The sequence below is a fragment of the Apteryx mantelli genome, chromosome 1, assembly GCF_036417845.1.
Source record: "Apteryx mantelli isolate bAptMan1 chromosome 1, bAptMan1.hap1, whole genome shotgun sequence".
Taxonomy (NCBI): domain Eukaryota; kingdom Metazoa; phylum Chordata; class Aves; order Apterygiformes; family Apterygidae; genus Apteryx; species Apteryx mantelli.
In genome coordinates this window covers 148,867,239-148,892,649 of record NC_089978.1, presented here as the reverse complement: position 1 = coordinate 148,892,649, position 25,411 = coordinate 148,867,239, and the positions used below count along the sequence as shown (strand labels likewise).

Below are 25,411 nucleotides of genomic sequence, written 5' to 3'. Positions count from 1 at the left end.
CTTAATATCCTGACGGTCTGAATTTTCAAGGCAGTTAAGTCTTTAAAGGTTCAGATGGATGCTTCTAAAAGTACCATTTGGGATCTAAGCAAGTTCAGTATCCAACTCCCTTAATTAAGTTTCCATGCTGGGCATTAAGTTCATTTATTTTCTTTTGAACATTCTCCTAATCTTCTGTGTGCTTTAACAAAATATTTTTGAAAGTCTGGTCCCTCCTTTCTTTCTTCAGAAATGCCTCAGATAGTAAAATGCTGTACAGAGAGGCCAAAGATCAGGCCAAGCAGAGTATGGATCAGTGGTGCGGCCCCTGTGGACTTGCCAGGCCTGTGCCCCAGGCCACCCACAGGCACGCAGTGCTGTTCCCATGCTGCTGAATTGTGAACTCGAGCAGGCTTGGTACTCAGCAGCCTACATCCCACTGGCTTTCAATGGGACTTAGGTTCTTAGGGAATTTTGTCAGTCTTTAAAATGAACTTTTCGCACTTTTGAATTTTTTTCCATAATTCAGCAAAAGGTTTTGTGGTTTGTCCCAAATGTTAATGAATTACTTGTGCAAAGTCTCATTAGTTTCCTGGCACACCCTGCTTGGTCTGTGTGGTGTGATCCTGCATTTGGGGTGATGGTGGAGGCTTTGCTGGTGATATACATGGGTGCAGGTTCAAATCCCCCATCTCACTGACTTGCATAGGTGCCACGAGAAGCGCTAGTCAGTGCCAGCCCGGGCAGCCCAGCAAACTTGGCTGTGCTTGGGAGCTGGGATCCAGATAAAAGACAAGATGCTTTGCCAGCAAACACGACAGGGAGTCGCACGAGCTGGTTAAAGCCTGGGAGAGGCAATGCAACTGTGCGGCAGTTCATTCTAGAGATGAACCCTCTAGTAGAAATACTGTTCAATAGGTTGGTGGGGGGAGAGGGATAGTGACAGTTTGTGACTTTTCTTTCTCAGATAGAAGAGCCTTTTGACCAGAAATTGTTTTAACTGTTGGAAAATCAATTTTGAAAACCTGTAATGTGGGGAAAAAAAAGTATAATCTTTCCTGTCCCTTTTTCAGCTTACTGTTATGGTTGAGATGTTCCAGCATTATGTGTTTAAAGCAGAAAGGTTTCAGTTTAGGCACGAGCAGTATTAAACAGGGATCTCCTGAGCATCCGTCTGCCACATGGGTGGAAGATTAAATCTGGGGGTGTGCATAAAGCCAAGAAGGTGCCTCTGTTCTGCTACTGACCCAAACAGATGTGGCCCCTGGAGTCAGGCACTGATGCTCGCTTGCTCTTTCCAGTCTCAGACTGGCATGTTGGCCTGAAAAATGGGATATCCCTCCATTGGCCACACAGCACAGATGTAATTAGTCCTCAAGTTGATCAAGTTTTAAACTGAGATGGAGAGGGTCAACCTGGCAATTCTTAGGAAGAGAAGAAGAAAAATGTAGTACAATATGAAGCAGACTGTATGCAAGATGCTTAATTTCCCTTTTCTTTCTAACCAAAAGTAATCAATCCTACTGGAGAGAAGTAAGCATGGAGTTTCTGGGTTTTTAATCACTACTTGATGTTGAAGCATTATTTAAAATGGTGGCAGCATTAAAGAGAATTGTCCTAGAGTAGGGCAGAGGAACCTTTCTTTTATATTTTTAAGTGATTCAACAAATAAGAAAGCTCTCTGACATTTGAAGGACTTTTTCATGCTTGATGATAGCCAGAAGTAGAGCCAGGAAATTTGAGAGAAAGGAGGAAAGAAAATATGCCTATGTCATGTCTTCAGTCAGTGTCCAGGCCTCCTGAAGAAAATGTACCTGTTAAGTATTGTTGATGAGACCAGGGAGTAGTTAAGATTAACGTGACAGCTATCTTAAGCAACTATTGGAAGAGCTAGCAAAAATATTGATTATTGAAGACAAACTTGCATTGAACTAGAGCAAAATAGCATCAGCACATTTGAGAATAACTTAATATGATAAATCTTTCTTTGCATTTCATTGCTTTCCATTAGCAAGACAACTTTCCTCTGGAAGTAAATGGAAACATGGTTTTAGACCCTGCTGCAGTCAGTGAATCCCAGGGTCGGAGGGAGCAGTGCAAGGGGTACTTTTCATTAACTTCCTAGCTATGGTTTATTCAGAGGGGTTTTCCTCACAGGTGGGTGCTCATTGTCTCTCTTAAAAAAAAAAAAAAAAAGTACATCATGCCTCCTCAGTAGGATGCAAACATTACCCATGCGACCACCCACCTGAAATCATAGGGTGACATGAGCTCCTTAGGAACCTGCAGGCAGAATAGTGCTGAGGTGCTTCTACAGGGTCTGTTTTCACAGTGACAAATGGGGGGCAAAAGCTTGAGCTACTTCACAATACTACTTTGATAAAAATTAACTTAACAAGAAGCATTGTACGGTTTGAAAGCTTGCCAGTGTCGCTTGAGACGTATTGCAGAAATGTCCCTGAGTGCTTGCACATTCAAAACTATTCCTTCTTAAAGATGATTAATTTAGTTATGACTGGCCTTGTCCATGGTCTGTCAAGCTGAAGTATAACGTAAACCAAGAAGTTTTTTTGACTGAAGCATTTTAATCCTCCAAATGTATCAGCAAAGAAAACTTTGCGCGATGCTAGAGGATGAAAAAATTACAGTATTTATTTCAGTGGAGATTTTCAGGTGGCTAGTCTGTGTGATTTATTTCTTACTTCCTAAGATGTGTTTGTGGTATGTCGGAGGTGCGAAAAATTGGACAACAGATAATACCTGTTTTGCTGTTGGCAACATATGAGATGGGTGTGCATCAGGGAGCACACTGCAGTTTGCAAGCACGAAAAGTCTTGTGTTATAGCAGTAAATTAGATGGGGAAACCTGAGCGGTTCTGTTTGCTGTCTGGATGGAAGGACGAGGAATATAAAGGACTCTGCCACAGCTGTGGGCTATGAGTCCTTTTAATGTTGCACTCCCTTTTCCTGGTTCAAAAAGCATAGCGCTCAGATCAAATAAACAGCAATGCCCATGTAGGGTGGCCGCAGCAGGGCAGGCATGTGCCAGCTTGCACTGCCCAAGCCAGCAGAGGAGGCTGCAAACGGCCCAGGATCGTGGCCGAGGGGAAGAGATGAGCCGCAGAGGGGGAGAGCAGAGGTCAAGAACAAACGCCTTGTTTCCGAGTGCTGTTGTCAAAGTCACTGGAGAAATATCTAAGCAAGCCAGCTCTAGACCAACCTTAGGGTGGTTTGCTCAGTTATAGCCCTGAGGGCCATGGCATTAGATATTCTCCTTTTTTCAACACTGTCTTCCTTTACCACAGCGAACACTTGCAAACAATTAATGTGAACTAACAGTTACTCTTTGCTTTTAAATATTTATTTAAAGGAGGTTGTTTTTTTTCCCCTGAACCCGGTCATTTTGCCCCTATGCTTTTATTAAAAAAAAAAAAAAATTCTGTAACATGAACAGAGAGAAAACAGTTAAGGGTTTGCCATGTGTGTACATACTATTTTAGGTAGAAAGCCTGTTGTCTGTTAAAGTTATCTTTCCTCTCCTTTTCAAAATTCCTGCCTGATTCTGACACACAATGAAAATCTATATTTGAATGCAAAAATTTTAATTTTAGATGTCTATAAACCTTAATACAGCACTGCAGATGGTATCTTAAAAGATCAAAGACAGCATTTATAACTGCTATGTGGTGTTGATGATATTTTTAATATTTCAACTATGTCAGCATACATTTGGTCATTACTTTTCTAAAGTTAAGTCTTTTTTTCTTGAGTAATCAATATAAGATTTTTGCATGATGGAAAGTAATTTAAGTTCACTTTTTTAAAAAACGTGATTCATACTGTAGGTTATGTTTGCTTAACAGATAACATTTTCACTAACGGGTGGCAGGTTTTTTTTTTTAGTGCTTTTAATAGAAGAACTAGGACAACATTTTCCAACAGAAACGTATTTTATAACCTTTGCCTCAACAGCTCCAGTAGAAATAGTATCTTTCAAAAGTAATTGGTTTCCAGTACGTTTTTGCCATCTGGATAACAATATGCAAGTATGTATAGCACATACACAAAAAATCCCATTTTGATGAAAGTAATAAAGAAACCAATGCAGCAAGATCAAAATCTTTTCTGAATGAAGATTCTGGATGTGTTGATACAATTGCAGCACTAAATCCCCACCAAATTTTGAGGCCAAATTAAACAAAGTTCATATTTTCAAATTCCCCCAAAGGTCAATGGAAGTTTCTTACTTCAGGAAACACTGAAGAATTTGGCCATCTTAGATCCTGTCCTGTGAAGTTTGACTCCTGCCAACTCCCAGTACTGTACTGGGACCTCAGGGCACTCTGCTTCATACAGAATTATTTTGTGATAAGCTTGTTTGGATTCAGTTCTAGTAGCAAGTTTTCACAAATCACAGGTATAGTTCAAAATTAATCCCCCCTCAATTTTTTCACTTTTAAAGGCTGGGGGAAGGGGCAATGTAATTTTATATGGCTGCATTTGAAAAGGTTTTTGTGTACCGTTATAATTCCTTTGAAGCAATATTTTAAAAAATAACTGCCAACCAAAGTGGCAATGCAAAGAAGTGCCATCTTGTTCAGGATTTGTACATGCCAATTTTTAACACAGTGTTCTTTTCACTAAGTACTACATACGTTAATTTATATTTATATATTGTCAATATTGTTGTAACCAAGCTTCTCCTTTTTAAACACTTCAGGAACAAGGCCTTGTATTTTTAGGTGATTTTCATAAACAGAATAATTCTTTTCCTTTCACTAGTATCTTGCACTCAATACATGTAGCAATACTTAATATATTCTCTTCACAAGTATTTGTTAAGTGATTTAGTTAATGGCTGATAAATGTTTTGTACAAAATAGATTCTGTACAGGAAAAAAATCTTTTAGATAAACATTATTTATTTTTACTGTTTTGTAAGTTAGACACTATAATGAATCTCCTTTTTGCCAGAATTACTGGAAGTGCCTCTTGGTAAAATGTATTATACAGTAAATATGTATTCAAAATTATTAGAAATACTTGTCACAAAATGAACAATGTGGCTGTTGCAATGTGAAGACAAATGTACAACATAAATATAATTCTGTGGTATCCTGTTTGCCGCGTTTCCTTTTCCTTTATTTTCCAGTGCCCAGCTTTCTGTTTAAGAGTCAGACCGCAAATGACCTGTAGCCTCTTCAAACTCTGATTCACATCCAGTGAAGTCAGTGGCAGGACAAGAACATGTTTTATATCAGGTCCAGAATTAAATACCCTCTCGGAGCAGTCAGTGAGGTGGCCTTCAACAGGAGGGTGCATAAAACATGCAAGTGTGGAAGCTGGGGAGGTAGCTGGCAGTACTAGGCACTGAAGAAGGGTTTCTTCTGTACTTTACTTGTACTATATAGCATTTAGCATTGATCAGGGAGGTTTCTAATTTATTTTAAGATACCTTAAAATACCTTCCCACCCTCTAATCGGCAGAGAAATCCACATTAAAAATAAGGCAAGTATGCTCCTGGCGTGGTCCTTGCCCTTGCAGGACCTGCACTATAAATCTCTGACCAGTAATGGGGCATTTGGCACAGGGGGAAGAGGAGCCAGCGCAGGCGGGCAGTGGTGGATGGGTTATCCTCACCTCAGTTTGATGCATGCCTTTTCGTCACCCATCCTGAACTTTTTCCTGAAGTCTCACCAGCTGATCAGCAGCTATTTTAGAAAGAAAGTATTAGAATTGGTCACATTTTGCCATTGTGTATCTTGCCAACACAAGGAAGGTATTTTAATCCAGTGTAATTTTTCTCCTTCTTGGACACTGAAGGCTCACTGGGTAGGTGCATATGTATCGTACATTCCTTCTTCTGAAATGTTTGACTGTACTATAAAGTAGGTATATATTGGATTACTGGTTTATCTGTCAACCCTGCTTAGCATGCTTTAGTGGCCCATGCTTACGTTTGTTGGTCACCTGATTATCTGCAACTTTACTGGGCGGTATTCTGCACTATATTTCAGATGAATAATAAATCCCATGTTAAATGCTGTATGACTTGGAACCCATCAGTGGAAGACATCATTATAAATGTCCCTGTTTAATGGTGACCAATATTTCAACATCCGTCATCTGTCTACTTTTCCATCCAATTAAATATGGACCATACTGATTGAATATGGACTGTATTATGTGGCACAATTTAACCGTAGTAATGCAGAGTGACTAATGCTTCCAGAGAAAATGTGTTACCTTAACAGCGTTTCCCTTATTAATCACACATGTAATATGTTAAAAAGGGATATCAACTAAGTGAAATAATTTTTCTTGCAATTACATTGATTAGTATTCTGTCATTCTTCACTGAAAGATTTTGCTAGTCCATTATGTGGGCTAGGACTGATGTCTAAGTAATTTCTTTGAGTGCTGTTTATGCTTGCAAAAAGTAGTATCTTACAACCTTCTAAGATTTTCTCCATTTTTTTAAGTTTTATTATCTACTTGCATCAAAGTAGGTAAAGTGGCTGAAGAGCTCTTCAGCCAACTTGTTTGAAACAGTTGCATACAAATTATCTGAATAAACTGTGTACTGAAATCCTCTTTTCCTCGGTACCTTAAAAATTACAAATTTCAAAATATGAAAGGCATCAGCCACAAAATCTGGATATTGGTTTTGAAGTCCCACCAATTTATCTACCCACTGGTTTAAATTCTGAATGTCAAAAGTTTAAGGAAATTTGCACCAGGCAGTGATTAGGGAGGTATTAATTGGGATTTTTCCCAGTTTGAAAGTAAAATATGTTTATACCTATTCTAATGGAAAAACAGCTCACAAGCCTCCAGCTGGTCTGTCCCACCATTTAATCACTCCATAGCATTGAATTATTCACAGAGATTCACAGGTGCCCAAAACAAAAGCATACAACTGGAGTAACAAAGAAAAACTCTTTTCATTCAGCATTCCTCACCACAAAGATTAGGCTACCAAGGTAGGAATGCACTTGTCTTTAAAAATCACAAACTCTCTCTGGAGCTCTTCAAATAGCAAGAGATTCCCATGGGAAGAGATGAGCAATAAAACACAGAGTCGAGGCAGTCAATCTGCTAATGAGACCACACATGAACATGCCTCTTCTAGTAATCTGGTAAAACATAAATGAGGCCATGACGCACAGGCGGTAGCGGCTCAATGAAGTGTCGCATTTTTCAGGTGTTCAAATTATTCTCAATTGCTCAGACAAATCCACTCACCTAAAACCACTTCAAAATGTTTCACTAAAAAAAAGAAAGCTCAGAAAACTCATGGCACTCTCTTTAGCAAAGCTTTCTTTAATGTTTTGTTTTTCTTCAATTATCTCACCAGAATCATGTGGAAGTAGACATTGTCCCTCAGGCCACCACGGGCTCCCTGGATGGTCATCAGCAAGTCACCTAGGAGTAGAAAGGCAAAGGACATTGGTAGTCAAGTGCCTACCTTGAGGTGCCACCTCAAGCTTTGGTAAAAGTAGGCTTTGAGCTTTACCTGCTTTGAGCTTTGCCACCTCAAGGTCCCAATGGGACCTGTAGCTCTGAGACAGGTGTCTCACACAGTCCAAGTGAGGATTTTAACCACTCCACAATGGGATCCCAAAAAAATAGCATGATGAGAAGAAAACTGTCAAAGCCAGCAACTTGGTTGAACTACACCACAGCCAAAGCCTGATACTTTCTAGCATTGCCTTAGTTCATGAGCCATGGGAGAAAACATGCAAGTTTAAAGTTTTACCTAAGATTTTCATGACTGATGTCACACCTAATCCAGACTGGTAGTTAAATTTGCTAAATAACCTGAGACAGACCCAGTTGCAATGGTTTGGAAGCTTGATACGCCTAAAGAGTTGCTGCATAAAGGGTTGCTGCAACATCTGCTTATCTGCTGCCAGGAAACACAAAGCAGAAGGGTCCTGTTTGATCTGCATGATGACTTCATTTACTGTGACTTTTTTTGTTGTTGCTGTTAAATTACTTCCCTTCATGATCTTTTGCACATGGCAGTTGTTTATTACTGTGCTCGCCAAAAGCATCACATTCTGCAAGTTCAACACCTTTTGTGTAATAAACTCTTCTGTTAAATTCTTTACACCTCTTTCTACATTTTTAGCCAAAAACATTGGGCTTAAACCTAGTTCAAAGAATTTATCTGCATTACAGAAAGTGCTATGGGATTTTATTAAGATTAACAGTTTTTAATCCCTAGTGGTTGGCCAAATTCCGGTTTATCTTATTAGAGTCCAGTCCTCTAAATTAAAATTCTCCTCAAAGTTCCAGTGAGTAAAGTGTGCTTCCTGCCATGAAGTGCTCTGTCATATTGCTGGATCTCATTCATCATTCTCATTACACCCACTAGGAGCTGGTTTCCTCAGGGTCTGTTGGGAGCTCTGCAAAGTGTGGTGCTATTTGAGTATACATGTGACTTCCCTTCTCCCCTTCCTCTTCCCTCCCCTCAGGTATTATTTCTTTCTCCTCTTGCAAACTCTAGTCAAAACCTGCCTCAATCCATAATTCTTCTTTTTACTCCTCACGCAAGAGGGCAGACCTCCTAGCTCTTTTACCTGACAGGTTACCTTCTGCAGCTTCTTCTAGGATAACTGACAGCTATTGAGCATGCTCCTAATCATAACCCCAGGCCCCATGCATGGAGAACATATTTCTAAAAGGTGGTATTGTTCTATCCTAGGGGTGCAGTAAATACTGCATTTACTTCAACTGCTAATTTTGAAAATTCTTCTTTCTGATGTCTCATGATAGGGGCTTAAAATCTGAATGTCATGAATAATTTAATGAGCATCTCAGCATGATGAGACTTCTCAGAAAGACCTGTGGATATTCCAATGACAAGTTAGTTGACCCACTGAAATAAGTAGGATAGTTTTCTGCTGCTTCTGCCATCCTTTGATAATAAGATTTTTCTTTGAGAGGGCAAGGAAGTATTACCCTTAAGCTTGAAATTTGCACTGCAAACCCTGAGTGTTTCCACGTCTCTAAAAGACAACATGAATTATTTGTTTCTGTTTCTTTGATGTGGAATGGATGTGTGAGGGTTGTTCTGACAGTGGTTTTCCTATTCATTTATATTCTTAACAAGGATGTACTTAAGACTGCAAGAAAGTTGCTTTTATTCCGCATTTCCAGACTCACCAGTGGTGGGGAGACCTTGTTCTTACTGCTCTCTGGACAAGGATTCAAGAGATCTGGAACTGTTTGAGTTTTTCTTCAGCTCTGCACAGACTTCCTGCAATGACCTTCAGCGATGAGTTTCAGCTCCTCTCCTTGTAATGTAAATAATAATATTATGCCAGCTCTCTGTCTTGTCTGCTGCAGCTTAGCTCTTGCACTGAGCTCTCGGGATCAGGAGATCAGTGCAGCATGAGGACCCTGGGCCACAAGCAATTGCTGCAGGGACTGTCTCTCCTTCAGTGTGAGTCATTCCAGGCACAACAGAGTTGCTTGGAGGTGGAGTATTTACATGCCAGCATAATAAAAATAAGGGAGCATTTAGCCAAGTGTCAGCCTAAGTACTTAACTCATTCTACTAAGGTCTCATCCTACTGAAAGTTTTTAAGCAGCTTTGCTTTCCAATGCAGTGCAAGGCTTGGGAATGTGTTCTCTGTCAGACTATAAAAATTACAAGAAGTTCAAATTTTAAGCCAATAGGGTCTATCAAAATCCCACTTATGCATTTTAATTTTTTAAATTTTTTTTTTAAATCAAGATCTTTCCTTCCATAAGATAAAACCAAACTTTTTATGCAGCTTTTATGTATGCATTCAGATGCCAGTGTTAAGTTTATCTTTCCAGGCAAGCCTTTATGATTTATATAACTCTGTCAGGATATGTTTCAACAAAACATCTTTTATAAAGGAAAAAGATTCATGTTTCTGAGCACTATTTTTTTGAGACTTCACAAGTTTACAAGCTTAGTATTCACTCATTAAACGTGATTGAAGAAGGAACAGCCACTTCCCTGGAGCTATGCCTCAGAGCTCTGTTGTTGTTGTACAGTTTAGAGACGGACCCACAAAACTGTTGTGTCATTAGTGTAGTGATACACCTCTGAATGAAGATTACTCTTGTGACAGCTATTCACTAAGGCTAGACTAGGCTTTAAAAATGTAATTAATTTAACCCTGTGCTTCAGAAATGAAGGTGGTCTGGCTTCTAATTTCCTGTAACTAATACAAAGTAGGAATGCAAAGAAAATGGAAACAGACCTCGATGAACAAACTTGCTTCTGATTCTTTGTCCTGCAGCTGCCTTAAAGGCTTTGTTTCAATTATAGCTGAAATATATATAAGTAAGCAATTCCTTTTGGGATTAAGGGAAAGCAAAACCTTTTCTTGTGTGATTGATTGTCTAGTGAGCTTCTACATGAGTTTTGTGTCTTGCTTGGGCAGTGCTCTGCTGTGGGAGACACTGAAAAGAAAAATCAAGGTGGGCATTGCCACAAGAGGTGTCATGTCCTGCAGCAGATTTGTTTCCCAAGTTGGTAAACCATAGTAGCTGAGTTATTCCATCACCTTTCTGTGCAATATCCGTAGTGCGGGATGCCTGCGAGACAGAGAAATTGCTACTTGGACGAGACTTTCTTCTCTGGCAGATGAAATCACTGGGTTTTAGTGAGGATCTTGTATTCATTTACTCTAGCCATCTGGAAGAGAAATGTAGTGGACATAAATACGACTGTTTCTGAGGAACTGCCATAATTAGCTCATAAAGGAAGGGTGATGCTCTTTTGGAAGGTGTTAGAAAACTTTCCATAATGGAAAATATCAACCCCAGGGTGGTTTTGATAAAGTTCCAGTTAAGATATTATATCCACCTATAAAGGAGTCAGAGAAGCCTCTGTAAAGAAATTCCAGGAAAGGGCCAACCGTGACAGAAAGTCGATGCTGAGGTTTTACAATGCTGCCATTTGAATTACTAGTGAACCGAAAATCCAGGAAAGATGGGAAGATTGCACTAAATCTGGCAGGCCTCATTTTTCAAAGCACTACTTCATCTTATGCTGCATGATGCCATTCTTTAGGTGTTTTTCTGTAAAGGTAGAGACTATGCCCTGGTGTTTGATACCATTTGTAGCATAATGGGGACTTGGAGGATTTATGGGAAAGGGGATCATATAAGGTGTTTATGAGTAAGAACCTTAAATATTTTAAGGGACTGTGTGCAGAAGGCTACCAGTGGCAGAAAAACTGGAGTTTCTGTCAGAAATTGTTGCAGGAGACAAGGTCAGCATCAAAGATTAAAGGTCTGGCAAAACTAGTACAGATCCTGTATTGTGTAAACTCAGTTTCCCTAATAATTGAAGGAAACAGGCTGGAAGCTGTTCTCAGAAAGAGGCTGAAAGAACTTTTAGTTCTCCCAAGCACTAATTCCTGTGGACTGTTAGGGACCCTGACATCTCTTAGAAAAGGGGAAAAGAGATTTCCAAATTTCTGAACTGCCAAGCAGGGATATAAGACCCGCTGCAGCACAAAATGTGATTTGCATGCAATCTAACAAAATTCCAGCCGCATTATGAAGTCAAAATGGAGATATAATGAAGGAATGGATAACAATTTGTGTTAAATCTCAGAAAGTAGGAACTTGCTCCAAGGCACTGTGTTTGGCACTGCAACATTTTGAGTGTCAGGGAGGTTTTAGCTGCCATGGCAACATACTCTACTGGAGAGGGTAGGCGAGAGCAAGGGGAAAGGAAGAAGTATTTATAGTTAATACCTTCTCAGTTTGTGTAATTAAATCGCCCAAGTTAGCAGACCACGCAGGATTTATGACCACTCTAATTTCAAATGACTGCGCTCGGAACTAGTCGCATTAGTCACACACTTTACCATAACGCGAACATGCAAATTAATGTTGCCTTTTCAATTGCCATAACCTGGTGACAGGAGAAACACAGGGCTGGAACGAAGAGGAAGTTTGCAACATTTCCCTTTCATTTTGGCCAAGAACGTGACTGACTCTCCAAAGCAATTCTGTCCTGTCCTCTAACAGACCTTTTCAGTCTGGTTTTACATCATGTTGACAGGGACTTTGCCCAGGGGCCTCTGGGGAGCAGGGCGCACTGGGAATACTGGGAAATATCAGCGTCTGGGTGGGAAAGCTTTGTGAATAACTTGTTCCCTCTATATTTTAGCCTCTTCCCTCTCCCCCCAACCCTGTTTTGTCTTTTTGTCTTTTTATTTTTCTGCTCCGCTCTTTCATTTCCTGGGAATGAGCAATTAAGAAGATGAGGATTATATTTTTTTTTCACTTAACAAAGCTTTGTCACGTGCCCAATCCAACTTGCAGCAAGTTGCAAAGAAAAATATCCCCGGAAGGGTTTAGCTGCTCTTCAGGGTTTCAAAGTTCGGCACCCAGCGTCTTTGCTTTGCCTGTGTGCCCAGTGTCCCGCAATCTATAGGAGGGGAGAAAGGAAGGGAAAAAGTGACGAGGCAGAGGAGGAGGATGGGGGGGACAAGTGCAGAGCGCTGAGGCGAAACAGGAGACAGCGGTTCCCCCACCCTTGCGTTCCTTTCTTTCTCTACCTCCAGTATAAGATGTGCCTTCCCTAGACTGGGTAATTTCTAAGAGGTGGTTTTCCCCCTCAGACTTTTCCCCCTGCTAAGCTGGGACCACTGCGTGTGCATGCATGTATGGGTATAAGCAGTAGAGGGAGCTTACCCACGCAAATTGGTAGGCACCATCCCTGGGGATTGCTGCTGCCAGGTAAGATTTGGTTTTTCTTCTTCTCTTTCTCGATGGCCCTTTTAGAGAAGATGTGCTTTAGCTGGGCTAATCTGGTCCACTTTCTCTGTATGGGTCTCCCATTTCCCCCTCCCCATCTAGCAAATGCCGCTCCTGTGTCTGCAGGCTGACACATGATAAAGGCACTTCTAAGGAGGCTTGTTGCGAAGCAGACCTGCTTCCAGCAGTGGGAAGGACTTTTCTCAATGCCTGGAGCTTGCACAAGTTAAGGGGCGCTTAGGGAATTGCCCGTTTGCCTCTCAGCTTGCTGCATGCGTGCTCAGAGACCTTCTCCAGACCAGAGCCTAAGGCACAGTCCTGCATCCCCACTGCCACCGCAGAGACAACGCAGGAGCTGCAGCACGGCTGAGGCAAGGGGCACTTTTGGTAGAGGCAGACATGCAAGGAGGGGGCCAGCGTGCCCCGGCATAGGGATGAAGGGACATGGCGGGCACACTGCCGGATGGCGGGCAGCACATCCGCAGCCTGGATTTAAAAGCTTGCAGCAGGTGTGACAAAGTTTGTAAGGATCCCCTCACTTCAGGACATTGAATTCAGTGTCTTGCTTTTCTGTCAGAATAATCGGTGGCCAACTTCTACCCGTTTTATTTATTTATTTCAGTACTGTCACTAAAGGCAATTTTAAGGTGGAACTCACTTGGTGTGATTTGATTCTTCATAAGTGTGGTAAAACACCATGTTCTTCCCTCCCTTATCTTCACAGAGGTTAAAATGTCTCTGGTTTTGATGGCTCTTGCCTTAATCCTATCCGAGAGAATTGCTGCTATTGTAGGATGATTGATAGTATAGACTACACTAACAGAATTAGACTCTGTTTTTAATTATGTACCTGTCTCCTGTGAATATTATGGAGTGGAGCAGCCATAAACAAGAAAAGGATTTTTCTAAAAGAACAAACAACCTTATACAGTGCTTTCTTCAATGTCTTGCTCTCTTAATTCCTAATAAAAGTTACCAAATGGATTAAAACAACTAAATCCATGGGCACTCTATTGATTAAATATCTTCAGAGATCTTTGAAGGTTTCAAAGCACTTTACAAGCTTCAGAAGATGCTACTTATAATTAGGAAACACTGTTTAGATGGTGTATGGTTGCAAGAAGAGAAAATACAGTGTCTATGCCTTCAAGTTTTACTGTTTATGCCTTGGTATACTTGGTTTTATTCTCACCATATCATTATTTGCTTGTATAAGAGCTGGATATCTTTACTGCCACAAAACCTGCATTTTGGAAGATCTTGGAGATTGTGCACAAGTTTAATAATAGTGACTGATAAAACCAATTAACATATTTTTATTATACAAATAATATATGGTAAAGATACACACTTAAAATAGCAAGTATATTTAAAGCTTGTGCAGAGATAACTGCTGCACAGATACTATTTTCAAACTCTTCGTGAGTAGACAGAATGCACTAAAGCCATATGATTACAATCTTTCAGTCAGGCATTTGTCATCCCATAGAGTTAGCTTAAGAAATGTTTGTGTGTGTGTGTAAGTATCCATGTACAGCCATTTCTGTAGTCAAGCATGTGTTAACAGATTACATAAAGAATTCATGACTATAATCGTTTCAATGGTGTGTGCGCGCACACATGTCTATGCAGGCAGAGATGCATAGAGAGGGCTAGATATGGGAGGCTTGAATTTATCACTGTAACATGGATCTTTCTCAAACATGCAGAGCTCTGCCTGTCGACCTCTGGTTCTTTGCCATTGTCAGACAAACCAGACCAGTTTGTCCTGATCTCTGTGAAGTGATGTTTATGCCAGTATTTAGGATTATGTTTCATCAGTGTTCCTGCCACCTCTGGGGAGGAAGAGGCGGCCCTGGCTTCCTGGCCGCATGTTTCATGGCGTGCTGGAGAAACATGGTATCCAAGATATGGCAAAAAGCTAAGGCTGTCTCTGTAGTGAAGTTAGTAACGGACCATCTGTAACAGTCAGGTATCTCCCAGTATCACAACAGAGCTCTCCAAGCTCCCAGAGCAGTTGGGAGTATATTATGAATATTCCCAGGATAATACCAATGTCACCAAAAAGTGTTTGAGAGGCATTGGGCAGGTTTGTGATCAAAGCGAAACACTCATTACACGAAAGAGGAGAGATTAGAGCTAGCACTGCAGTGACCTGCAATATCACTAAGCACATTGCTCTGCCCTCTGGCTTGGGCTGAGTCTCCCACTGAGGCGTTATTGGGGCAACTGAACCGAGGCCCAGAGATACATGGCTTCAAGTTGCTCTGGGATGGAAAGCCCCTGTCCTTCATACAGCCATGCCAGAGGAATGACTCTGGGCACAATAAAGCCTGTACAACTTGTATGGTTATCAGGCCTTCCTGACATGCCTCCATTTGACATCTAGAATCACATTTTAAATAGAATTATTTCCTGTACTGTGTTTAGCCTGTAGAGTATAAGACTTGTTTGAACACTGCTACCCATTCTCTGTCCATCTGAGAACTGCCCCAGCAAAGTGTGGCATGGATTTGTATGTCACTCTCCAGTCCTGGTGTGTCATACTTCATCTCCATGTCTCTGTGACATTTTGGGGGGGTCAAACCTGTATATGGGGCGCAGGGAAGGAGACTGTGCAGCCCTTCTGCTCCCCTGCTGGACTTTTCCAAGTTGAATGTTGGTTACTCAGACATAAGGACAATGCACCTGACGGAGGGTAGGACTGGTTTTGTTGCAAAATTTTCCTTATCTGTTTGGTTTTTTTCATTCTTGAAATTCATTTTCATTTCATTTCATTCTTGAATTGCTATAGTAATAATATGCTCAGCATTTCAAAGCTTAAGCTAAAGGCTATCTATCTATCTCATGTGTTTACATGCCATCATAGCTTATAGGAGTTTCATCTCCATATGCACAAATTTGAATGAATTTATCCTCACTCTGCTCTCAGAGCACTGAGATACATGCTGCCATTCCCCACTGAGCAGATTAAGAAGTGGAGCACAGAGAGACAGCATGGCTTTTCCCAAGATTACAAAAAGTCATCAGTAGGGTAGGAATAGGTTATAAGTTTTCTGAAGCACGCACAAGCCATCCTCCTTTCATTATTATTGGTCTTTCTTACAAACATCTTTACACCCAACAGTGCTAGTAAGAAAATTCATTTTAGTCCCTGACACAGCAGTGTCATATGCAAATATTTCTCTCTTTTTACTTTGACAATTATGAACAGAGGCTAGGCAAGTATTTGCATGAGCATCTAGATATACTTTTGTTAAATTTAATTGGTTACATCAAATTTTACATTACTTGTGGAAACACAAGTACCTACTGCACAGACCCTTGGGAACCCATGAATACGTAGATATATAGAGATATACATACATACATAAATATATATATTTATGAACACACACACACACAAAAATATATCTTTTATTTATATAAGGTCTGTGTCTTTCTACATACTTATAAAAGAATAAGAATTTCACCTATTCCTGTTTTCAGTCAGCAGTTCTATAGTGCTGCTTAAAAGTGAACACAAAAGCTTGTTTAATAAATATTTCCAGATCTGATTTAGAGACTGAAATTAAGAACAAGGTACTGTAGTATATAAGTAGAGATTTAAGAATTACTGATATTTTTTGTTTTCAAACTTCAGTATTTAGGTTTTCTTTACTTCTTTGTATTTACCTAAAAAGAAGGAAATTCACATTTTCCTATAACAATTGGCAAAACCATTGAGCCCTAAGGCCCTATCTAAAATGGTAAAGGGAACTAAACCTCTTTATTCTTGTGTAACTCATTAACTAACATCAAACGATTAGAGCTAATGTTTCATTATAAAACAATTCAAGTCCCTCATTAACAGGGCTAGATTTCCTTTGATCTAATTACTTAATGTCCCAGATATATGGGAAATTCAGAGATCAGCTCTGAGAAATCTCTGCAGACATGGTCACATCTAGAAACATGAACTTGCATATAAGCTCCAGAAATGTTATTTAACATTATCAAGCCTCAATTTAGTCAGCTGGTAATGCTTGGTCAAATGTTCAGTGAAATCATGTTGATGATAGCTAGAGAATGAAGATGAAGACTGTTTACTGAGTATGATTTAATCTCCACTATAATAGGCAACTGGATTGCAAATTTCCATAATTAAACATGCAGTGCACTGTTCAGATTCTGCTGTAAAGTTTGATAATTGCTGTTGTAGGGAAAGCAGTACAGCAGGGTGTTGCTGTCACATGACGAGCTTTTCAGGCTGAGCTGATAGGATACCCTTTTAAAATGTTCTTCATGTTTTCTGGTTTAGAGGCAGGGGATATCATCATGGAGATTTTGTCAAAAGAAAATTCTCAGTTTTTCTCAAACAACATAATCCTGCCAGTTGATCGATCTTCATTCAAATCTGAATCTTCTGCTTCCAAGGAAAAACAATCATGTTGTGGAGGCATAAAGGTAGAGTAAGAGTTTTGAATATTCTGCTAGGCATGTAGAAGACCTCTTTTTTGGTGAACTAACCCTTTTTCAGTTCTAGTTTTGTGTTGTTGAGTCAGTATGAAATTATTCAAGATGTTTCTAAGATGCAAAAAAGTGTGCTTCTGTTCTATATTTGCCTAACGTTTGGCAATGTTCAGATAGGACCTGTTGATTCAGGATAGCGTATCATAAGCTCTTCAAGGGTCATCCTGAAAGGCTAATACATCCTCTTTATTGCATCACCCTATTTTCCTGAGGTTAAGAGCAGAACGTGAGAAGCCAGGTACCGCAGTCAGCTGTTAGTAAGTACTGCCTTTTTTAAGATTGCAGCCACGGTAGTCGTCTGGGTTCTGTAAAATAATATCTATATTACTACCTGCATGTTTGGAGTGGTATATTATTTAAGTATCATTGTAACATTCCTGATATGAGCAAACTCCACATGAGAAGACTTTGAAAACAGACTGTGAACATTTGTGAAAGTTCACGGCTGCGTTTGCATTTCTCTCACCCACCCAAAGTGCTTCCTCTGGGCAGCGGAAACCCCCTGCTTTGAGCCTCCTGCTAGAGCCTTTACCTGCCTGATGGTACGAGCATCACACCTGGGAGGAGCAATCCCTCTGGGAAGGCTTTTCGGGGACACAGCGGGATGGACAACAATATGGTGCTTTACCTACAGTCTCTGTCAGTGTTTTACAGATAAAACTCTTGTGTGAGGGCTCAATAAATCCCCATGCAAACATGAGCTGAGTTCATCTGAGGTATATGGAAACTGAATCTTTGCTCTTGTCCAATTCTTTTCATCTTGCACATTCTTTATTTCTGTTGGTTTTCCACGCTAACCAAAATCAAACAAATCTTCTTTCAGAGACTAACAAAGATCCCAATAAAGTCATTGATTTCAGTGGTAGTAGAACTGAACTCTATAAATTATGCAGAGCAGTTAAGATCTTGTTCGATTAATTGAGTAAGATAACTGCAGTAAAAAGGTTTGGATTCCTGAATACTCTCTGTGGTCTTGCTCTGCAAAGGTCAAAAATTGGGTCCTGTTTTGAAATAAAAGATAAGTTGTATTAATTAAGTTTGTAACATAATAGCAATTCTATCTTTGTTCCTCTATTTGCCTCAACAATAATCCAATTCCCTCATTGAATAAAACTGCAGTCATAGATCAGTCAGGAATCAGTTTACTAGCTCCAAAAACAGAAGAGCAATAATATTACATCTCAGTTTTTCATGTTCGAGAAATTTGTGCCTTCTGGGAACTAGAACTGGCATGATTAAGCTTTAGAATACCAAAACAATGCAGAGATTCAGCAGGTTGGTTTTTCATTAATTACCAGCCTTCCCATTCATGAAAATAGCCTTTATTGACCAAAAAGATGTGGTGAAATACCTGCATATGTGCAGTCTATGACAAACCACAGAAGAATATGAAATCATGTGCACTTTTCTGTCACAGCTCTAAATCAGGAGCATTTTTTCCACCACAGTATATGGTCTCCATCTCCCTCCTGGGATAGTTCCAAACCAAGAGGAAAAATCAGTGCCAAAGTAGAAGAAGTCTGAAGTTCCAGTTTCACTTATATAATTTTCCTGTGGAAAAAAATACCTGTTTTACCATTGATGTTTAAAACTGAAGGGCATAAACACATAGCAAATGTAAAAAGATTATATCAATCTTTTTTTTCCTGGAGAGCTTTTTGAGAACCCTCGCAGTGGGAAAAAAGAACGAGGTATTGTTTATGTACCCACAAGCATTTCTGAAAGAGATATTGCTTAATAACAGTGCTAAAAAAGGAAAAGTATGTTGAATGTGACACAGATGTTTTCGAACCTTGGCATAGGAATTCTCATTAAACATTGATGCCAGTGTTGGTACCAATATGTGCCCTGTCGAATGTGATGTTTTAAGGATGTTGCGCTTGGACATGGGGCAGACTGTTCAGAGCTCCTGCTTGTTGCAAGCATGATTGCCTAGAGAGCAGTCCTGAAGGGTAGGACAGAGATCTAGACCTCTTCATGTACCAAACGTAACTGCGTCTTTTTGTTTCTGGTTTTGGTTATTTGGTTGGTTTTATATTTTTTTTTACACCTTTCACAAAGAGCAGTATATGTTCAGTCAACACAGCCTGTATTTGAAGATAGAAAGCAGTGTTGCAGTTCCCATTACAGATTGCACTGTGTCTGTTGAGTATTTCTGCAGTTAGTAAACACAGTAAGGCTGCATTTACGTTAGGAAATAGCTCAGTAGGAGTGAAACAGTTGGTGCTAAGGACCCAGCAGTCAGTCTTTATGCATTCAGGGTGAGGTGTTACTTCACACTAACTCTAGTCTTGCCCCAGAGACTGAACACCTGTTATCTGTTAAAGTGACTTAGCTGCACTTCTGGAGCACGTCTTCCAGCTTAATTTCATGTGAAAGAACTGTGGTCTGTGCATTCATAGTGTGAACCAAAGTACAGTGAAGGGGACAGGAGTTTCACGTCCAAAGCACACTCCTGATTCAGCCTAATGCACAAAAGACAATGTGAAAATACCTCAGTGAAAATAACCGCCTCTGCAAAACAGAAGGGTGTGAGAAAGTTCCCCACCTGCAAGATGCGCTATGTACTCTTATGAACATGCAGATGTTACAGCTGACAAGAGCTTTGGTGGCGAGAGGACAGTTATAGAAGAGTTACATCTATCTCCTCGTTGTTTAACATCCAGTTCTACTCTGAAGTTCACGCAGCTGAAGACACTCCTGTACGGACACCTTACTACCGCCCTGGGCTTCAATGGGGATATCATATCAGAACAAGACTCTAAAATCCAGCTGGTTGTTAGATACCCTGGTAAAATGGGTGAAAATACATGTTTTTAGTCAGGTTCCTACAAGGCAAAAGCCTATGTTAAAAAAATACCCATTTACTGACACTTAAAATTTATCCATACTGTCGTTGTTGTAGGATACCCTCCATTAGAGGGATCAGGAGGCTGCTGTATTTCTCTGTCCTTCAAGACATCAGTTGCTTTGGCATCTATGAGAAATTAGCACCTGTACTGGCCACTAGCAAGTTCAGTTTGTATTGTTATTGATCATAGGAAATGCATACATTGGCAATCTAGCATATTTCACAAAGAGTAGGAGAAATATTGACATGGTTATTTGGGAAAAGAAGAGGTGGGAATGTAAGAATTATTTAAAAATAGTTAATTAAGTAAAGCTTTCTGTATTGCCTGATTATAATCACTGTCACTTTCTTTCACAGATATTTCTCAGTGCATTATCTTTTGTTTATTTCGCAAAAGCACTGTCAGGAAGTTATCTAAAAAGTACTATCACACAAATAGAAAGAAGATTTGATATCCCTTCATCTTTGGTTGGCATTATTGATGGCAGTTTTGAAATTGGTATGTGCTGTAGAAACCCATTTTTGTTTTCAGAAAAAAAAAAAGTGATGTAATTTCTTTTGAAGAATGTATCCCTCTGGCCCATTAACACTGAGCGAGATTCACCTAGTAGTGGTCAACATGACTTGATATATTTACATTGGCTAAGATAGGGCTGCTGGCACAAACAATTCAACACATTCCTAAATACTTTATGATAAAGGCCATAGTAGTGGCCAACACATGGTCCTGTGTGGCCAACACATGGAACCATTATGTATGGTTCTGGTTGGCATTGTTTCTCAGAACCTGTAAAAACAGGAATTCCATTATGAAAACAGTAATGGCCACAGCATACACTATTCCCATTTTACTCCCCAATAAGTAAAAATGTTAACATATGATGTGGAGTGAAGGATCATTTCACCCATTCAGGTAACTACATGACTTGATAAGCTCAGCTGTTGGCTAGCCCAACCAGAACTTCATGTCATGAAATTTAATAATACAAATTTTACCTGTAGAATGACAATTTAGCTGCACAGATTTCAGATTTTTCCCTCCTTTTGTCAGCAGTCCTCTTCACCCATAAGTAATTGTCCAGTCCCACCAATGTATCCTCATGCTTTGGTAAGCAGCAAGAGTACAAATCTCTAACTATAATCTCCCTCCATTTTCCAGTCCATCCAGGTCACTCTTACACTAAGCTTTCCAGAGTGACATCACCTCTGGCTATTTCAAATTACTGAATTTTTCTCTTGGGTGTTCAGTGGACAGTGGTATTCATGGGAATGAAATCTTAGCTTAAGCATGTAAAGCTTGTTTGATTTCTTCTTTTCTTGCTTTCCTAGATATTCCTCATCTTCTGCTACTGGCTATCATCTGACATAGTCCTTCTCTTCTTTCCTGCTGCTTTTCCAAAAGCTTAAGGTTTTCTTATCAGGGAAGGTATTGGGCTCCCATAAGAATGCCTAGAAACGGTGAAAAGTACCAACCCCATGTGATCAGCCCCCTGAAATTTCTGTGCATACTACATGCTAGGGATCTTTATTTTAGAGCCTAGGTCTCTTATCAACAGGTCGTAAATCTCAGTTTTCTTTTTGTACTTTCAAAGGGAACCTCCTAATCATAATTCTTGTAAGCTACTTTGGAGCGAAGCTTCACAGGCCAAGGATAATTGGTGCAGGCTGCTTAATTATGTCAGCTGGAACATTCCTAATTGCGATGCCCCAGTTCTTCATGGAACGGTAAGCGCACAGTGATCGATGTTCTCCAGCTGGGCTATGCACACTGGAGGCTACCTCATTAAAATATTTAGGCACTGATTGTGACTAGGCCAGTAGAAATAGCCATATGTTGATGTGATTACTCAACTTAATATTTATTATGAAAGGACTTCTTTTATTACAGCAAAGCAAGTAATTCAACATATACCCTATTCACAGTTGTAATCAACTTTTATCAATTTATTAATCTGTGATCTGATCAGCCACTTTTTGACGTGGTTTAAGCATTATAAAAGCCTCAGTGGTGAAGTGATGAACAAAGTGAGGGAGACAATCTGAGTATAAAGCACAAGCTAGAGGGTACACCAACTGTCTCATAATCAACGTACACTAGTGTAGATTCATGTGTCATAGTAGAGGAAAGTGCTTGTTAAATTGACACGCATCACTGTGACACAGAGAGATCTGAGGGAACCATTTTCATACAGTATCACAGTATAAACCAAGTTCCATTTATTCCCTGCAAACCACACAGATCATTATAATGGGATGCAGATGAAATCTTCATTTAAGTGCTATGGGCCTGTTTCCCATGATAACAAGAGTTTTGTTTGTTTTTTTCATATAAGTTGAGAGGGTAAAGACAATTTTGTTTTTAAACAGATATAGGTATGAAAGATTTCCTTCCACCATCAATTCAACTGTTAGCCTCTCCCCATGTCTACAGGAAAAAAGCCAAATTCCGCTCTCGGCCTTGGAAAAATCTCAAGCCAAAATAAATGCAGGTAAGAACAATCCCTTTCAAATGCTGTGATAAGCATACTAAAATACATCAAAAGGCTCCCAAACTCTAATGCACTAGTTTATTAGGATGTAAAAATAATAAATGGGAATCAGACAAATCTTTCCCAGGGAAAAGCCAGATCTGCTGGGTGAAACAGATTTCTTAAGAAAGACTTGAAAACCCTTCTGCCAACTGCCAAGATATCTTTTCAGGCTGGGGCCTTTCCTCCAGCCTTGCTGTCTGCTCCAGAAGCTTTCTGCAGCTTCGTGGCTTGCAGAAATGCCAGGTGGTCTCCCCTGGGACCTGGGAAAGTCACCATCTTCCTTCTGTTGGAAAATGTGTGAACTAAATGTGATTGATAGCGCTGTCTATCCTCAGTGTTTCCCAAATCTTTCCATTAGGAGATCCCAATTTTGGTCAGAAGCAAGTGAAAACAGTTTCTACCTGGGATGTAGCAGCAAATTTATAAAACTAGCCAACATTTAATATCTTTGGCTGAAGCTTTTCACGCTAAACGTGTGTCTGCCTCAAGCTGATTGGGTTAAAATTTCCACCCTCATCCCCACCAAACCTTTTTTTCACAGTTCAAGGTACACTGCTTGCCCACTTCAGAAGTATTTCACTCACGTTCTTTTAGTCCTGTTCTTTTAGTAGCAAAATGTTATGGAAAACCTGTTGCTGTCTCTGTGCTGATGTATCCAGGATGTGAAAAAGAAGCTGGCTCATCCATGTGGATCTATGTTTTACTGGGAAATCTTTTGCGTGGAATAGGTGAAACCCCTATCCAGCCCTTGGGAATTACATACATTGATGATTATGCCGTTGAAGAGAATGCCGCCTTATACATTGGTAAAATAAATAAATTAGTTTTTCCTAATGGATTTTTCCCTGATGGAAACTGAGCCATTCTGAATAATGGAATGAGTGTTATTGAACTAACCTGCCCTGACTGTTTTGTTTGCATCATTTCCAATATTAAAGTTTTATTTAACAATCACATACACTCAAAGGACCAAGTTCCCCTTTAATTATACCAGTCCAGTTCCATTATCTTAATTTGAGAAAAGAATTTGACCTTAGGTTCCTGCTGTTACCTTAATCTTCCTAATTCTTCTGGATGTGGACTGTTGAGCCTCTGTGCACAGTCAGTTCTCTGGAAAGTGATAAAAACATGTATTTTTTTAAGCACTTAAAATAGAATTCCAGGAAACTCTTAAAACTTTCCCTCCAGATTAATGTAGAATTGTAATAAGTAGTGCTGCGGTTTGAAAAGTTGGGATCACTGTTTTCTTGTGTTCGTTGGGTGAAGAGCTCTGCACATTCATCTGAAATACTACCCAAAAGTCCTGCCCTGTCAGCATCCTTTCTTGATGTGTTTCCAGCCTGGCAAAAAACAGAATCCCTGTGTAAAAGACTTGTTCTTGCCAGATTTTCAGATCAATTATGAAAACACAAAATATGTGGGAAGTTTGGCTTAGAGTCTATTGAAATAAATATTGGGTACCAAATCACAGTGATTTTTCAGCCTGTCCAAGGTCCACTACAATTTAAATTACTGAAATAATTTCAGTCGTTGATATTTGTTTTCCAGTTATTTTAATATATGTCAGCTAAACAGTTTATATCAATTATACAGTGGTGCTATTACTGAGCTTAGGCCATTAAGTTCCTTGAACTTCTTTTCTTTGGGCTGAATTTCATTCTTTAATTGTATGATAACCAAAAAAAGAAAAAGTATCAATGTAGTGGGCCAAATTTTATTGTTGGTTTCTTCTTGCAGAAGTGCTAACTTGAGTAACTAATGTGTCAGAGAGCGAAGGTTGACTCAGTAATTTAAGATCGCATCACTTGTTACCTATCCAATGTCATACTTTGTTCTTATGTACAGCAAGAACCAATGCTCATTTTCACTTAGAAACATAACAGTCCCCTGTTTTCTATTACAGGCTGCGTACAGACAGTTGCAATTATAGGCCCAATATTTGGCTTTCTTCTAGGATCCCTCTGTGCCAAACTTTATGTTGACATTGGCTTTGTAGATCTGGGTAAGTCAGAAAACTTAGGTTTAAAATTTTAGTCAGGCTCCAATATGCCTATTCTAGGCATGTATTTTAGGCCAAGAACTATCTAGTTCTAGTATCTCTTCTAAGGATAAGGGGCTACTAGATCAGAGCTGGCACTTTGGAGATAAAATGATGACAGCAATGCAGTGCCTCATGCGAAAAAGCCTAACAACGAGAACAGCTACAGAGGAAGTAAGAGTCTTGACACTTCCTCAGTCCGAGCAGATCCTGCCTCGCAGGAGATCATCCAAGTGAAGAGGCACTAGGGAGGCAGCAGGTACCAGGAGGAGGTAGACCCAAGGCTCAGTATCCTGCTAAGAGCCAAACGTGTGACTTTTGGATTACATTGTCATTGGATAGAAAACAAGTCCTGAAACTGGTACCAGAGCTCCTGATTTCATTCCTCCCAGGAAAGCACCTTCTGCCCTGGTTTCTGGCTGGCTCCACAGCTTCTGTGCAGAACAGCCCAGCTGGGAGCAGGCTGCAACCACCCGCAGTAACCCCCTTGGGTACATCCTCTCCGGGGATGTGTGCACGGCACAATCTGGGCCCCCGTGGTGTTAGGGAAAGGCCACTGCTGTCCCCAGGGATCAGCAAACCCTTATCACCTCCCCCGAGCTGCTCTCATAACACCAATAGAGACATGTGGCACAGACAAACTTGGGGTGGAGGCGGACTTTCCTGGAGAAAGTCCCTGCAAAAATCACCTTCGTCATTATCAGCAAACTTTCCCTAAAAGTATTTGTTTATTTCTCCTT

The 25,411-nt window shown here is 40.1% G+C and overlaps 1 protein-coding gene across 1 annotated transcript in view; it reads left to right on the top strand.

The window, feature by feature from the left end:
• Positions 1–25,411, top strand: part of LOC106488616 (cGMP-inhibited 3',5'-cyclic phosphodiesterase 3A-like) — a 299,848-nt gene that overhangs the window by 259,597 nt on the left and 14,840 nt on the right. The window contains exons 16-21 of the mRNA XM_067306237.1: positions 17,040–17,185; positions 20,460–20,601; positions 21,695–21,827; positions 22,470–22,591; positions 23,293–23,439; positions 24,537–24,635. Of these exons, the coding sequence (XP_067162338.1) occupies positions 17,040–17,185; positions 20,460–20,601; positions 21,695–21,827; positions 22,470–22,591; positions 23,293–23,439; positions 24,537–24,635 (789 nt within the window). The remainder of the gene's footprint in view (positions 1–17,039; positions 17,186–20,459; positions 20,602–21,694; positions 21,828–22,469; positions 22,592–23,292; positions 23,440–24,536; positions 24,636–25,411) is intronic.